This window comes from Lampris incognitus, chromosome 6 (assembly GCF_029633865.1).
Source record: "Lampris incognitus isolate fLamInc1 chromosome 6, fLamInc1.hap2, whole genome shotgun sequence".
NCBI classification, from domain to species: Eukaryota; Metazoa; Chordata; class Actinopteri; order Lampriformes; family Lampridae; genus Lampris; species Lampris incognitus.
In genome coordinates this window covers 45057391-45075389 of record NC_079216.1, presented here as the reverse complement: position 1 = coordinate 45075389, position 17999 = coordinate 45057391, and the positions used below count along the sequence as shown (strand labels likewise).

The following is a 17999-nucleotide window of genomic DNA, read 5'->3' as shown; positions in this document are numbered from 1 at the left end:
CGGGTGGGAAGCCAGATGTGGGTATGTGTCCTGGTTGCTACACTAGCGCCTTCTCTGGTCAGTTGGGGTGTCTGTTCGGGGGGAACTGTGGGGAATAGCATGATCTTCCCCCACGCTACGTCCCCCTAGCGAAACTCCTCACTGTCAGGTGAAAAGAAGTGGCTGGTGACTCCACATGTATCGGAGGAGGCATGTGGTAGTCTGCAGCCTTCCCCGGATCAGCAGAGGAGGTGGAGCAGCGACCGGGAAGGCTCGGAAGAGTGGGATAATTGGCCGGATACAATTGTGGAGAAAAAGGGGGGAGGTTGTTCTCATTAATACACCTTATTAACAAATGCAAAGACAGTGATGTATGTGTGTGTGTGTGTGTGTGTGTGTGTGTGTGTGTGTGTGTGTGTGTGTGTGTGTGTGAACAGTGATAATGAACATTAGCTGTGTTGCCAATTGCATATAGGGACACCTCGGTATCTCCTGTTATCACATGTTCTCAAGATGGCTCATGCCTCATAGGAATTTGTGTGTTGAAGCACGACCTTCCTCTATCCCTCCGAGTGTGGTGTGTGTGCCCCATAGTGCTGGCTTGCAGCAGGGGCTCTGGTTAACACAGAGGATGTGGGGCTAGTCTGAGCAGGGTGGCCAGGGATTGAAAAGGTCCAGTGCAGCGTAACAGATATAGGATGTCTGCTGAGCCGACACACCCTGAAGAAGCATGCGATGATTCAAAGCTCGATCTGTTTGCTTGTCTCTCACCTACCCTCCCTTTTGATTTGTCTACCTCTATCCCCATTTCTTTATCCCTCTCCTCTCCACCGATTGAGCTTTCTCCCTCATCCAGTGACCAGTTACTGTGTCTTTGACCCTTCTTCTTCTGTGTGTGTGTGTGTGTGTGTGTGTGTGTGTGTGTGTACACACACATATACATATATATATATATATGGCGGCACAGTGGTTAGCACGGTCACCTCACAGCAAGAAGGTTCTGGGTTCGAGCTCCGCGGTAGTCCAACCTTGGGGGTCGTCCCGGGTCATCCTCTGTGTGGAGTTTGCATGTTCTCCCCATCTGCGTGGGTTTCCTGTGGGGGCTCCGGTTTCCTCCCACAGTCCAAAGACATGTAGGTCAGGTGAATTGGCTATGCACTTTTATCAACACCATTGACGGTTTCTGAAAAAAAATAAAAAACACTATATATATATATATATATATATATATATATATCTGCGTTTTCACTGAGGTATGAGATGCATGCAGACAGTAAATAATTAAATATGAAAGAGAGTAAGGGAGGCGAGGGAGAGTAAGCGCTAAGAGAAAGGATAAAAGAGAGAGGCATGTTGTTGCTTTTTGTGATGTGCACCCTGCAGTGTTTGGGCTGAACTGAATGCAACTATTGTATATTATGAAAGCCATATCCATGCCATCTCTGTTGAGAGGAGAGTGGTGTTAAGGGGAGAGAAGTGGTTTGGAAAGCAGAGTGAGGAAACAAAGACGGGGGGACAGATGAAGTGAGGGCGGGGGGGGGCAGTAAATTTGAGGTGAAGAAGAAAGAAATTATCGAAGGACAAAAGAGGGGAGGCAGGGGAGGGGAGAAGAAGATGAGAGGAGAGCTGAAGGGATGGCACAAGGTGGGAAGGAGGCACTCTACTGTAATTAAAGTGGCCCATTTGACAGGCTGCACCTTGGCCCCTCCAGATGGAGAAGGTTTATGAGCACTAAGAGTATAGAAACCCTGTTAGTGGTGCCAGATGTCATTGGGAGAGCTGCAACGAAAGGTTGTGTGTGTGTGTGTGTGTGTGTGTATGTGTGTGTGTGCGCGCGCACATGGGTGTCTGCTGCTAGATCTATATCTCATACTTGCCAACCCTTACGAGTCCCAAAAACAGAGGCGTTGTGGCATGAAATTAAAGTAAAAAAACTACTGCTGCTGTAATTTTATCCTTAACTTCTTTTTTCTTTCTTCTTTTTTTTTTTTTGGAAGTCCACTGATTCATTTTCTATACCATTATGTTTCCATTCTGGGTCATGGTCCATTTTAGGGCTGTTGGAACGAATTCCAGGAGTCAAATATAAATCAAACAGTAGGAAAAAAGAAAAAATTAAATAAAGAAAATACTAATCGAATGCCGAAATGACTATTCAAATTTGTATGTTATTCTTTCTTTGTTTTTTTAAATGTGTTAGCTACATAGGCAGATCGTGAGACAATGGGCCCCAGGGCACGGATGTGTAAAAGCCCCCCCCACCCCCCACCCCCCCAGCAGGGCAGGTACACTGATTTGCAGCCCGCAGCACAATAACTAACCTGTACCTCAACAGGATTTACAGTGCACATACACACAAGTAATGCCAACAGCATATTAACTATTAACTAGGCTGTTCCTTCAGTTTGTCAGTAGGACTTTTGAGGCTCTGTTATTGACATGATTGACTAAGCCCTTTAACTAGGCGACAAGAAATGCAAAGTTAATAACAGGGACTACATGCAGAGGCTCTGGTTTAGGGCCCCCCTCAGCCCTTGGGCCCCGTAGGCCCGTTTGGTAATACACCCATGGTTGGCTAATGGTAGTGAATCTCGCCCTTCTTGCCTCTTGTGTGTAGATGGTTGCCCTAAATTTGCGAAACTGTGGCACATGTGCACTTCATACAGCACAGTAGTGGTTCACAAGCATTGGATTAAGGTTAGGTTAAAAATCCCACACGAGTTTAGCAAATCCTTCTCACCTCGGCCTACCTGCTTTTGTCACGTCTGATGAACAATAAGGTTTTCTGAGTCTGACTCCGAATCACAATCTCATGTGCAGTGTGCTAACGTCAATATCAGACATGGCAGGAAGTGATCCACCCACGGAGATCACCACACCTCGCCATTTAAGAAGAGATGTGAGGAAACTTTTTGGATTTCCGTCAACAGTATTGTAATGGTGGAATGCCCTCTAGTGGTCAGAATGTATAACAACCACATGCTGATAGTGGCACTGCATAAGCCTGTGCATACAGTGTATAGGTCCATAGTAAACATTAATAGAAGATTAAATTTGAGCATTAAAAATCGAATATAATTCGAATATTAAAAATAATAAGGAATGAAATTTGAATGGGATTATAGAGGAAGCTTGTGAACCTGAGTCCATTTACAACCCGGGTGTACAGCGGAAGAGGACCGTGAAAATTGGTAGCAGCTTCCGGAGAAAACAGAAGGGTTGGTAAATATGCTATATCTGTGTGTGTGTGTGTGTGTGTGTGGGTGCACACTGTAGTGATGCCTGTGTGTTCAGGTACAAAAACATCAACATATCACTGCGATTCTGACTATTCCCATCAGCGTGTGAAACACCAGTGAAATGGTGCCTCGAGGAACTAGACTGCTAACATCTTAAAAAACAGCTCATTCACACACACAGCAGGGGACAGAAACAAGCTGGACCCCTCTTCCAACAAAGGGAGCCAGCTTCAATCCCTTCCTCTGTTTTTCCCTCTTTTTTCCATCTCCTGTGAGATTCGAAACAGTCTTTTAGGTCTCTGCCACTAATGTATGAAGTAGTCTCCCATTGTTATTGTTATGGTTACAGCATTATACGTCTCTCGTGTGGGTTTCTCCCTTCCCTCACAGGGCTGCACTGAAAAGCAGGCAGAATATGGTGGCAGTGATTTTAACAATTTATTTGTGGGGCGGGGGGGGTGGGGGTTCCAGCTGATGTAAGAATGGAAATAATTCCTCTTGCTCTTGACTTTACAGAGAGCCCAGTTTAGAATTAATTGGATAAGGTTCATTTAAAACGACTGGCCAATTTTACGTAACATGGGAGGGGTTGGGGTCGGGTGCCTGTTTTATTGACTGGTACCTTGTTAGGGCAGCAGGCTGGTGCAACATCTGAAATAGATTGGATTCAATTAAGGCTTGGGGCCCTGAACTACACACTGGTATATAAGCAGGCTACGTGCCAGGATGGTTGATGTTGGAACCGCAGCAGTGTGTGTGCAGACACACACACACACACACACACACACACACACACACACACTATTTACACTCACTGGAAGCGTTTCTGAAAAGTCACTCAGGCACTGGAGGTGAGGTTGAACGTTGAGGAAATATGCAGCATGTTTTCTGGAAGAGAGAAAAAAAACAACCTCAAAATCCCCCCCAGGACCTCCAATATGCCTTTTTCTCAAGTTCAGTCTGTTGTCTCCCGAGGTGCAGGACTCACATTCTACTACATATACTGTGCTCTCATTTGAAATCAAATCCGTAAGCTCAACGGTGAAGGTTTCCATCTTACTATGGGCTTCTTCTTAATTTTTAATTTCATGTCTGCTCATGTGAATCTGATAGGATTCACTGAGGCCCCTGTGCACATTGCTTTTCCATGTATATGGAGTCTGTACCCTACATTATCCCCTCCGAGCCTGTAAGTCTGTCTAAGCCTGGAAAACTTCCACAACTCCAGAGAGGCTTGCCTGCTTCGCTGTTTCAAGGGATCAGGTCCATCGATGAGAGCATTTTGGGACTATTGATTTACTCTTAAGATATCTCGTACCATTCAGTTGTCTGAATAACTTTTTGGATATTATACTTTGTTTGTACAAGGGTGAAGGGATGGAGATGTAAAATTTGTCGAATAGGGGCGTCTGGGTAGCATAGCGGTCTATTCCGTTGCCTGCCAACATGGGGATCACCGGTTCGAATCCCAGTGTTACCGCCGGCTTGGTCGGGCGTCCCTACAGACACAATTGGCCGTGTCTGCGGGTGGGAAGCCGGATGTAGGCATGTGTCCTGGTCACTGCACTAGCGCCTCCTCTGGTCGGTTGGGGGCGCCTGTTCGGGGGAGGGGGGGACTGGGGGGGAGTAGTGTGATACTCCCATGTGCCACATCCCCCTGGCGAAAACTCCTCACTGTCAGTTGAAAAGAAGCGGCTGGCGACTCCACATGTATCGGAGGAGACTTGGTAGACTGCAGTCCTCCCCGGATCGGCAGAAGGGGTGGAGCAGCGACTGGGACGACTCGGGAAAGTGGGGTAATTGGACAGGTACAACTGGGGAGAAAAGGGGGGGCGGGGAGTCTAAAAAGAGGGGAAAAAATTGTCAAATATGCTTCCATTAATCAAGCATACAATCATATATTTATACTAGCCAGTGCTGAGCATATATTTATACCACCCTGATGCCACATGAAGGTACTCAAACCAGCGTTTTGAACGCCTTTATGAGGCACAGACGGTTTTGATGTATACAGTCTCTACAGGCATTAGTGTAATTTCAACTTAAACTGCTACAATAAAATGCTTTTTATTGCGCCTCTTATTAATTCCTTCCCCCTTAACAGCAGTGTGCTGCAGCTCTCCGGCAAATGGGAACTCCTCATCCCTCGCTCAGAGCCACAGTACTCCGCTAGTAAAGCAGCTGATACACCATTTATATGAGCTGCACCGCCAGCACTGATTTAAATTCTCCCACAGTAATATCAGTCAACGAAATTGCCTAAGTGCTATTCCCTCTTCCCATCTGCACTGATAAGCTGTAGTGCTGCCTGGCATTACAGTCCTCCCTTACCTCATTTCAGGCAGCCTGATTGGTTGTGCTGGTGCTTTGACTGCCGCCCAGCTCCCATCCCAAATGTTGTGTTTTCCCAGACTTTCTCCGTGGGGCTTCTTCCCTATATGGTGTAATGTCAGATGGTCTCCAGTGTCGCTCTGCCTCCTCTCATCTTCTCCGCCAAGCATCTCGGTGTCTCTCTTTTATGTAAAACTGCTGTAAGCTTTTTCAGCCCCCCAAAAGAAACAAGTACATCTCTCTCTCTCTCTCTCACTTGCTCACTCTCTCTCCCTTTAACTCTTCTTTTCTCTTTCCTTCTTACAAAGAACTGAGGTTCTTAAAGACTGACAGGATATATCTGAGAGTGACTGTGCATCTGGGACTCAGCTGTCGCCTATACATTTTACATGATGCTGCTTTTGTTCTGCTCATCGCGGTGGAGAGCTCCCGGGTAGAGTCTGACTGCTGTTTAGCTCATTATGTACCACTCTCATCTCGGGGAGAGACGGGCCTCGATTGAGTCACATAGAATCTGTTTCAAAATGAACCCTAGAAAGTCATTTAAGGCTTGATGTTCACAACGATCTCCTCTAACCTCGTCCCCGTTCTCCTCTGTTTCTCCATATTCACCCCTTACCCCCTTTTTCCCCACCCCCTTACATCCACATGACTTCTCCCATCCTGAACTCGATCCCCTTCTCCCTGCAATCCATCTCTCCCTTGACCTCAGAGGCTCCCGGGCAAGACTTCGTGACATTGGACTACCGTCTGCGGTACTATCCCAGCATCACCTACGCCGTCATAGGCAGCGCCGTCATATTCGTCCTGGTGGTGGCGCTCTTGGCCCTGGTTCTGCATCACCAGAGAAAACGGAGTGTCCTGCTACCCAGAGGCGTAAGAGGCGGCTCCCATCACCACCACCACCACCACCAGCCGTTGCTGCTGTCTCGCCTGGTGATTTTGGACCGGGGACACGTGCACCCCGGTGGTCCGGGACTCTCCCCCAGCTCGCCAACCACGACAGGCCGGTACAGCTCAACTCCCCCGGGTCTGCAGCTTCTCTCCGGGGCGCTGTATCCCTCTGGGCTCTCCATGGACTCACCTCCGTCATACTCTCAGGCTGTTCTGGATGCCAGGTGAGCTGGAAAGGAGGGGCAACATTACAGCATTTGTATGATAATTCATAAAGCTTGGTCCACTCCACGGTATAAGAAAATATGGAATTGCATATTTGGACTCACTTGCAGAGCAACAGCAGTCAACACCAATTCCCCAGGTCCACAGATCTTGAAGGACTGTATAATCAAAACTGCGCTCAGATACCTGGAGTAGAGGCACTACCTTAAATAAGGGTTTGATTTCATCAGTGATGAGTCGCAGCGCACACTCCATTACAGAACCATATTTTATTGATTAAAAGAATAAAAGATGTTTCTGTGATGGAGGAAGTGCGGGGCCTCATCACCGATGTAATTCATAATCAAATATAAGGAATAATTATACCACAAGCTAATATAATTGTAAATTTATTAGCACAATATCCCTTACATATCAGTTGTTCACACAGATTGAATTTAGAATAACTTGTCAAGGATATTATCAACGTTCCTCATTGTTTAGCTCAGATTTTCTTTCTGCACAAATAATACGTTCAAAAATGTAGGACTACATATTTGATCGTTTTCAATCAAGAGTTATTTTTGCTGCTACAAAAGGAAAGCAAAGACCTTGAAAAGATGTGGGCCTCATTTATGGACATCTTTAAGAACAGTACACCTGCATCTGGGTAGTGTAGCGGTCTATTCTGTTGCCTACCAACACAGGGATCGCCGGTTCGAATCCCTGTGTTGTCTCCGGCTTGGTCGGGCATCCCTACAGACACAATTGGCCGTGTCTGCAAGTGGGAAGCCGGATGTGGGTATGTGTCCTGGTCACCGCACTAGCGCCTCCTCTGGTCAGTAGGGGCACCTGTTCAGGGGGGAGGGGGAACTGGGGGAATAGCATGATCCTCCCACGTGCTACATCCCCCTGATGAAACTTCTCCCTGTCAGGTGAAAAGAAGCGTCTGGTGACTCCACATGTGTCGGAGGAGGCATGTGGTAGTCTGCAGCGACCAGGACGGCTCGCAAGAGTGGGGTACAATTGGGAAGAAAATTTTCAAAAAACAAAAACAAAACAAAAAAACAGTACACCTGCAGACTCTGATACAAATAATAGTCTGTACTCAAAAATGTAAACATCCTAGTATGATTTCGAATGAAACCAGTCGAGTTCATTTTTATAGCCCAACACCACAAAGTAGTCCCAAAGGGCTTTACAATCAGGGCAATCTACGACACTCCCGATCCTTAGACCCTTGACACAGATGAGGAAAAACTCCACAAGAAAACCTCATGGGGTGGGGGGGATTGGGAGAAACTTCAAGAGCAACAGAGGAGGGATCCTTCTTCCAGGACCAATGGACATGCAATAGGTGTCAAATACACAGAGTAGACGACAGTAATAGAATTACAACCATACATATACACTCACTGGCCACTTTATTAGGTACACCTTGCTAGTACCGGGTTGGACCCCCTTTTGCCTTCAGAACTGCCTTAATCCTTCGTGGCATAGATTCAACAAGGTACTGGAAACATTCCTCAGAGAGTTTGGTCCATATTGACATGATAGCATCACGCAGTTGCTGCAGATTTGTCGGCTGCACAACCATGATGCGAATCTCCCGGTCCACCACATCCCAAAGGTGCTCTATTTGATTGAGATCTAGTGACTGTGGAGGCCATTTGAGTACAGTGAACTCATTGTCATGTTCAAGAAACCAGTCTGAGATGATTCGAGCTTTATGACATGGCGCGTTATCCTGCAGGAAGTAGCCATCAGAAGATGGGAACACTGTGGTCATAAAGGGATGGACATGGTCAGCAACAATACTCAGGTAGGCTGTGGCGTTGACACGATGCTCAATTGGTACTAAGGGGCCCAAAGTGTGCCAAGAAAATATCCCCCACACCATCACACCACCACCACCAGCCTGAACCGTTGATACAAGGCAGGATGGATCCATGCTTTCATGTTGTTGACGCCAAATTCTGACCCTACCATCCGAATGTCGCAGCAGAAATCGAGACTCATCAGACCAGGCAACGTTTTTCCAATCTTCTATTGTCCAATTTTGGTGAGCCTGTGCGAATTGTAGCCTCAGTTTCCTATTCTTAGCTGACAGGAGTGGCACCCGGTGTGGTCTTCTGCTGCTGTAGCCCATCTGCCTCAAGGTTCGACGTGTTGTGTGTTCAGAGATGCTCTTCTGCATACCTTGGTTGTAATGAGTGGTTATTTGAGTTACTGTTGCCTTTCTATCAGCTCGAACCAGTCTGGCCATTCTCCTCTGACCTCTGGCATCAACAAGGCATTTTCGCCCACAGAACTGCCGCTCACTGGATATTTTCTCTTTTTCGGACCATTCTCTGTAAACCCTAGAGATGGTTGTGCGTGAAAATCCCAGTAGATCAGCAGTTTCTGAAATACTCAGACCAGCCCGTCTGGCACCAACGACCATGCCACGTTCAAAGTCACTTAAATCACCTTTCTTCCCCATTCTGATGCTCGGTTTGAACTGCAGCAGATCGTCTTGACCATGTCTACATGCCTAAATGCATTGAGTTGCTGCCATGTGATTGGCTGATTAGAAATTTGCGTTAACGAGCAGTTGGACAGGTGTGCCTAATAAAGTGGCCGGTGAGTGTATATATATATATATATATATATATATATATATATATATATATATATATATATATATATATACACAGTGCATCCGAAAAGTATTCACACCCCTTTACTTTCCCCACATTTTGTTATGTTACAGCCTTATTCCAAAATGGATTAAATTCCTTTTTTTCTCATCAATCTACACACAATGCCCCATAATGACAAAGTGAAAAAGGTTTTGTAGAAATTTTTGCAAATTTATTAAAAATAAAGAACTGAAATATTGCATGTACATAAGTATTCACACCCTTTGCTATGACACTCAAAATTGAGCTCAGGTTCATCCTATTTCCATTGATCATCCTTAAGATGTTTCTACATCTTGATTGGAGTCCACCTGTAGTAAATTCAATTGAGTGGACATGATTTGGAAAGGCAAACACCTGTCTGTCCCACTGTTGACAGTGCATGTCAGAGCAGAAACCAAGCCATGAAGTCAAAGGAATTGTCTGTGTACCTCCGAGACAGGATTATATCGAGGCACAGATCTGGGGAAGGGTACAAAAAATTTCTACAGCTTTGAAGGTCCCAAAGAGCACAGTGGTCTCCATCATTCGTAAATGGAAGAAGTTTGGATCCACCAGGACTCTTCCTAGAGCTGGCCGCCCAGCCAAACTGAGCAATCGGGGAAGAAGGACCTTGGTCAGGGAGGTGACCAAGAACCCAATGGTCACTCTGACAGACCTCCAGCATTGCTCTGTGGAGATGGGAGAACCTTCCAGAAGGACAACCATCTCTGAAGCACTCCACCAATCAGGCCTTTATGGTAGAGTGGCCAGACGGAAGCCTCTGCTCAGTAAAAGGCACATGACAGCCCGCTTGGAGTTTGCCAGAAAGCACCTAAAGGACTCTCAGAACATGAGAAACAAGATTCTCTGGTCTGATGAAACCAAGATTGAACTCTTTGGCCTGAATGCCAAACATCACATCTGGAGGAAACCAGGCACCTCTCATCACCTTGCTAATACCATCCCTACAGTGAAGCATGGTGGTGGCAGCATCATGCTGTGGGGATGTTTTTCAGCGTCAGGAACTGGGAGACTAGTCAGGATTGAGGGAAAGATGAATGGAGCAAAGTACAGAGAGATCCTTGATGAAAACCTGCTCCAGAGCGCTCAGGACCTCAGACTGGGGCGAAGTTTTACCTTTCAACATGACAATGACCCTAAGCACACAGCCAAAACAACAAAGGAGTGGCTTCGGGACAAGTCTCTGAATGTCCTTGAGTGGCCCAGCCAGAGCCCAGACTTGAACCCCATTGAACATCTCTGGAAAGACCTGAAAATAGCTGTGCAGTGACGCTCCCCATCTAACCTTACAGAGCTGGAGAGGATCTGCAGAGAAGAATAGGACAAATACCCCAAATATAGGTGTGCCAAGCTTGTAGCGTCATACCCAAGAAGACTTGAGGCTGTAATCGCTGCCAAGGGTGCCTCAACCAAGTACTGAGTAAAGGGTGTGAATACTTATGCACATGCAATATTTCAGTTTTTTATTTTTAATAAATTTGCAAAAATTTCTACAAAACCTTTTTTGCTTTGTCATTATGGGGTATTGTGTGTCGATTGATGAGAAAAAAAAAGGAATTTAATCCATTTTTGAATAAGGCTGTAACATAACAAAATGTGGGGAAAGTGAAGGGGTGTGAATACTTTCCGGATGCACTGTGTATATATATATATATATATATAGAATATAGCAAAGCAGATTTAATTGTATTAGGTTATAAAAACTGTAAGAAGTGCACAGCAAAGCATATGGAGTGAATGCCCATATGGAAATACAGAATCGCTAAGGATGTGTCATTAGTGGCTTTTTATCCTTTGTCTCTGCATGTCATTCTCTCTCTCTCTCTCTCTCTCTCTCTCTCTCTCTCTCTCTCTCTCTCTCTCTATATATATATATATATATATATATATATATAGTATATATATATGTGTGTGTGTGATTGTGTATTAAAAAAGAAAAGACTGCCGCTGCTGATCATGGACAAATACGAATATAAGGAATTGTGAGAAAATCTGCAATTATTGCAAATGACAAAGTTATGCTTAGACCCTAATATTCTGATCATAACTCTATGATGTTTCTAAGTCTTGGTGAAATGTTCAATTATTTTTGTAAACGGGGATCGCTAACCAAAAATCTCATCTGTCCGATAGCCCTTGAAATACGTAGTGCATATCCTGAAGAATGTATTCTTAATGGAACAACCTGACCTTTGTGCTCCTCTAGCCGGCCTCCCTGGTTTGACCTCCCTCCGCCTCCTTACCTCCAAGATGCGGAGCTGCCATCGGAAGGAGAGCTTCCCCAGTATGAGGCCTCCAGTCAGCCCACAGCACACAACTCTGCCTCTTCCACACCAAGAACTGTGGCATCAGCACCTAGGCCTAGACCGTGCTCCAGAGAAGAGTCAGAGCAGCTGTAGTTTCTCTTGGAAAAAAATGGTTGTATATAGAGAGTATTGGGGCTGAAGGACCTTTTGCCCCGTGGAGCAAGGAATGGGCTGCCCTCCCCGGGGGATGGTTCAAAGCATTCTGCTATTGGGAACCAACTGAGACTGAGAAACTGCAATGCTCTTCTCTTGCTAGCCACACAGTTGGCTGACCAATGCACTTGACTGAGGCAAACTCACCTCTCCAAACAGCTCTTGTATACTGGCGCCCTCTGCTGGTGTGACAGCTGCACAAACACCTGAGCGAATGGCACATTCAATCTGTAAATTTATTCTCATTTTGTTAATTCTTTATAAAAATGCTGTTTATGATTGGAAAAAAAACAGATAAAAATCTGGACCTCAACCAGCACCTGCATCTCCAGAGAAGTTGCAAGATTAACTTTTAAACTGGCATAACTGACCAGTTATGGTCAGTATCATGCATTTTATTACCATCTACCAAGAAAGGTTACTGTGCTGTCCATAATAATTATGCAGCATTGTGCATTGTTGGCCGAAGTTAAATATAGATTACAACAACCTAATAATGCAGTTGTTATTCTCCTTAGTGTAACAAATTACAGAAGCACTCGAGGAGCATTGACGTAGACCATTTCTTAATTCCCCTTTAATGTTGCAAGGTTCTTTTTATAAAGACATTTACCTGACACACATGAAAAATATGTATGTCATGTTTGATTTACATCTTAAAAGACTATGCCGACTTTGTGTGTGTGTGTTGAAATGATGGAAAGGGCCAAATTCTGGATTTTTTTTTTCTTCTTACTACTGCTTGATCAATTTCGAGAGTTGTAGAGCTCCAAGTTAGTGCCTTGTTCTTACTGGAGTTGGTACACTACACTTGTGATAAGTGTTCAAATGAAGATTAAAAGTACATGTATTTTGGCATGTACAATGCCTGCCCTTTATAGCAAATCAACAGTATGCAGGCAGTTCAGACAAAAGTCACTTTCTTTCTTTCACATATACACTGTGAGGTTTCTTGGAGTGCTTCAGGCAGTTGTATGGAAATCATCTCATTGCGTTGCATGGATTGCCTTAAGAGACACATGATGGGTTTTGCAGAATCACTCAGACAGCAGTGATATATTCTATTGCAGCCTATCTGTGCTATTCATCAATCAAAGTGTGTGTTTTTTTGGGGGGGTTTTCAGTGTAAATGTGAAAATGTAATTAACCGTACATATGAATATCAGTTAATCCTTACATTATCATTATTGTTTAATTTTTGTTAGGGAAGTATTAGAAAAGCTCTGCCAAATTTGATAAAGTATTTCCTTCCAAAAGCTCACCAGGTTCTCTGTCTTTCACAAAAGTTACTTCCACTGTCTCAACAGTCAGCAACTCTAGACTGACCCGTGTAAAGTTTGGACTGAGAATCTGTTGAAGTACAGTACACGTTTGATGGAATTTGGTTTACGTGGCCAGTAAAGCAGATTCTTCTTTAAAAGGGCAACTTAATGTGCCCCGTGTATAAACAGGGCCACTAATATGAGTGGCTCTTCTAACTGAAAGAGCCACGTCAGATGTGTCACCAGCCCCATTTTGTGCCTCTCTCTTTTTTTTTTTTCTTTGTGGACTTTTCCCCCTTTTTCGCCTCAGTTGTACTTGGCCAATTACCCCACTCTTCCAAGCCGTCCCGATCGCTGCTCCACCCCCTCTGCTGATCCGGGGAGGGCTGCAGACTACCACATGCCTCCTCCGATACATGTGAAGTCGCAAGCTTCTTTTCAGCTGACAGTGAGGAGTTTCACCAGCGGGACATAGCGCGTGGGAGGATCACACTATTCCCCCCAGTTCCCCCTCCCCCCTGAACAGGTGCCCTGACCAACCAGAGGAGGCGCTAGTGCAGTGACCAGGACACATACCCACATCCGGCTTCCCACCCACAAACACGGTCAATTGTGTCTGTAGGGACGCCCGACCAAGCCGGAGGTAACACGGGGATTCGAACCGACGATCTTCGTGTTGGTAGGCAACAGAATAGACCGTCGTGCTGTCTGGACGCCCTATGAGTAGCTCCTCTAACTGAAAGAGCCATGCCAGATGTCAGCAACCTCATTTTGTGCCACTCTTTTTTTTGCCTTTTTGATCCAGTCTGTTAATACACCCACAACCCACAATGCCACGTGTAGCAGCACACGTGGCTTGCAAACCAGTTGTTTTATGTGAAGTCAAACTGCTATCTTTCTGGAAGCCCCATTCTGTTTTCGCTCGTAGAGAATTTGATGGCTTCTTAGGAAAAGTGCTGAACTGAGTTGTTGCAAATTGACCAGCCACATGCCTGCATAAACTTTATTATACAGCAAGTTTATATTGAGTAGCTAGCTGACTGTGTAGTAACATGCCCGTGCTGACCCAGAAAAAAAAAAGCCAGCCTTTTGCGATCCGTGTATCATTCAGGAAAACTGCATCCACAGTAGTATTATCCCACGACTGATGAAAACCCTCACCGAAGGATGTGTGTATATAAATGCATTGCTGTTTGATTGTTTTCATTATTTCATTCATTTCAATGGAGTTTGTTTCATGTTGTACATAGGGGGTAGGGAAAGTAGAGGAATTTATTCAAACGCAGCATAAAACTATTAATAGTTAGAAATCGAGCAGGGGAGAGAATGTGTAACATTGAGCTGTAGTACTTTGCGCCTTGCCTTATAATTTAAGCCAAAGATAATCAGCATTTATGAACCTTTTCCCAAGGAAATACTCTGACCCTCCAAAGCAATGACTTTTATTTTCTGTACTCGTGGCCTGCATTGTGTCAGGATGTACACATTAATGGATGAAAGCAGAGTTTGTGGCAATTTCTCTACAACTGGATTAGGATTCTCAGGACAAATTGTAAATTCTGGTCTGTGTATTCCTTTGTTTTTGTTGTTGTTGTTGTTTATGTTTTTATTATAATTTTTAGTGTGACACGTCACCATTGTTCAGAAGTTTCCTAAAAAAAATGCCATTTATTATTTTCAAATAAGGCCAGTTATTTTATGAGCCTCTAAAGTTTACCTGTTAATGACTTTGCCTATTTGATCCCCCCCACCTCTCTATTCTGTACATTGAAAGTAATATAAAATTCTGATTCAAAACTGTACATTTGTCTTCCCTGAAGATGCATTTTCTCAGACACACACAAAAACACAAAAAAACAAGATATTTTCTCGAAATATCCTAAACGCAGGAATTTTCAGACGCCTCTTTTTTCCTGTCATACATCATTTCTCTCTGTCTTTGTCAGAATTGGGCAGAGCTGAGTGGTTCTGCTTCTCCGGCAGTAGATGTCACCCTGTCACCACAATGCACCGAGTGGGGACTTTTAAAAGACCGCACGATGACCGACAGGGGTTCTTTCTAAGACACCAAATTCCCACTCTTAGCCACGAAACCCAAAATATTTCTTTTCACATTACATATGTGTACATATTCAAGACTGAGAAGATGCCCAGAATTGTAGCCATGGTAACTATCTAAAACTCACATCACAACTGCTGTGAATGCATGAATGAAATATCTCACCAAGAGCCCACGTATGAATTGTAATGCTCTCCGAATCCCCGCATCTCATCTCAGCCCCCACCCCCATATCCCGACCACATTATGACACATCAGATAACATTCGATAGTGGCTCTGAAAGTTTATACTCATCCCCTTGCTCGCCGATCCCTCTGTCACTCATCTCCCATGCCCCTTTGTTCCAGCCTACTGATATCCTCATCCTTTATCTTCCTATGCTCACACGTCTCTTATTGTCGCTTCTTTCCGCCCCTTTCCTCTCCCCGATACTCGCTTCTCCTTTCATCATGCCGTCTTCCCCCTCTTCTCGAACTGCGGTGCCGGAGGCCACTGTTTGCATAGCCCCTGCCTTTACCACACAGGCTTTAATTAAAAGGCTGCACGCTTTGCGTCTCCACATCCCTCTCTGTCCCTGTCCACCCTGTCTCCCAGTGGTTCCCCCACTTCCACTCTTTGGGGGCTCCTAATCTTTTGATCAGAACGTCTATGTGCCTTGTGGGCAGCTGGCGAGGTGGAGAAAAAGAAGTTCAGTGGCGTTGTAAAGCCTGGACACGCCATACAAATACTGTATAGAGGCTTCAGAGGCACATATAAATAAAAACAAACACACGCACACACACACCAACTATCTGGTGCACCCCTGGACCGTCGGGATTTTGACCGAAAAATGAAAACAAAATGTGACTAAGCTCATCGCTATTATTGAATCTGGCCTTCATAGGGCAATGAGGTTAGGAGCAGTGATGATGATGATACCATAGCTGTGATTGTATTATAAAAAGCAGTGGTAATGAGGTGATTATAGAATAAAAGAAAGAATTGTACACTCTAATTATAGATAGTGATATTTATTTGACCAATGTTTAGGTCTTCGTCTAGATCGTCAGTAAGATCTAGATGAAGGCTTTAGGCTGAAACGCCGGTCTATTAAATATCATTGTGTCTTGAACTAGAGAGTGCAATTCTATCTTTCCATCTATACCTGCTTTTATCCACAATCTGCATCTCGTATGAAAATTTGGTCTGTGTTGCATTTTTCCTCCCACGATTTAATGAAGATGATTGTTAACACAGGCACTATTGCAATTCAGCAAACTGGCAGAGGACAGGTCTCAGAGATTAGGTCATATTCTCTTGGGTGTCATTGGTTTTGTATTACCGCAGCCCATGGCTTTTGGATACAGTACAAGTCGGATAAAGCTGGCTACTGTCCTACTGAAAATCAAGACCGCTAAACCTTAAACTCCCACACAATTGAAGACAAGCTTGAGGTCAAGCCTAATTTCCTCCCCGTCGCCTATTGTAACACCACCGTGCTGAAATATGTAGAAAAATAAAGTTTTGAGTAGAAATGTAAAACATTATCTTCAGGACATGTACACTTGTTATCCTTCACTCTCTCTCACAAGGCTGACTGCTTGCATTCGCGCTCGCGCACACACACACACACACACACACACACACACACACACACACACACACACACACACGCTCCCTTAGACTTGGCTGTTGTGCCATAGCTCCAGTGAACTGGAGATAAGACCCAGTGTTTTCACATGTAAATGGTGTGAGTGTGGAGGGGAAGGAGGGCATATTGTTAGTTCTGAGGGGCTCTGAGGAGCTCTGCTGAGGGTTTGGCCGACGTGGCCCTTATCAGATGAAGAGCAGGCCTCAGAGAGTAGGAGGGGCCGTGCGAGGGACGAGGGGTGGGCAGGGTTGCGGGGGCCAACAGGAGAATAGAACAGCTGGCAGAGTCACGCGTGCAACCCCGAAAACATACAGAGCCCAGACGTGCTGAGCACGGTGGGAATCTCCTCGGCTAAGACATCCACAAACACACAGCCTCTTGTGTTATTATCAGCCACTGGCCAGCAAGTCTGAGCACACACACACACACACACACACACACACACACACACACACACACACACACACACACACACACACACACAGACAATCACTCACACAGCAGCAATCTCACACAATCGTAGAGACACATGCAAGGACAATCATTGAGAAGAACCAACTCCAGCCAATCACACACGCTCATAAACACACATGCAAAGCATACACATTTCCATAAAGCCTGTTTACTAACCCAAATGTGCATACGCACACAACCACACACAGAGGAACATGTATGACATCATTCCCTCCAAAAGAAAGAACAATGCAGCCAACATTGTTTTGTGAATTCAGATATTGTCATTTGGCCATATTGACTATTTCCAGTTATGAACAAGATGCCACTTTAACTATTATTTGGTTTCAACACCCGCCTCTTGATATTGTTCGTAACGGCAGAAAAGATCCGACTCTAGGATCTCTGATACATGGCGGTGTCATTTTTATCGTTATCTTACCCAAGCTCATCCTGTCTTTGTCCTAACCAAGCACTGGGGTTGTGTTGATCTAGAGGAATCAGTTCAGCGGCTGTCACCGTGTGATAACCGATAAAAGGGCCGGTTCTGGTTTTCAGAAGGCTCGCCCAGCGCATTGTTGAGACAAACTGAAAAGGGGCTTAACTCATGAGACATGAATTTTGATCCTTTAAACTGTTATTTTGCCACACCTTTTCTTTTTTTCTTTTTTTTTTGCAGTGCAACAGTCCATCCAAGACTCACCGACGGGCCAAACATAATCAGAAAAACTCTGGTATTGAACCGAATTGAACTGAACGTAACGTCATCGCAGCACAAACAGACAGCATACCGATAGAAACCAA

At 44.9% G+C, this 17999-nt stretch overlaps 1 protein-coding gene across 1 annotated transcript in view; it reads left to right on the top strand.

The window, feature by feature from the left end:
• ldlrad3 (low density lipoprotein receptor class A domain containing 3) overlaps positions 1–12611 on the top strand; it is a 115323-nt gene extending 102712 nt beyond the window's left edge. The window contains exons 5-6 of the mRNA XM_056282213.1: positions 6262–6667; positions 11538–12611. Of these exons, the coding sequence (XP_056138188.1) occupies positions 6262–6667; positions 11538–11730 (599 nt within the window). The 3' untranslated portion in view covers positions 11731–12611. The remainder of the gene's footprint in view (positions 1–6261; positions 6668–11537) is intronic.
• Positions 12612–17999: the final 5388 nt, after the last annotated feature.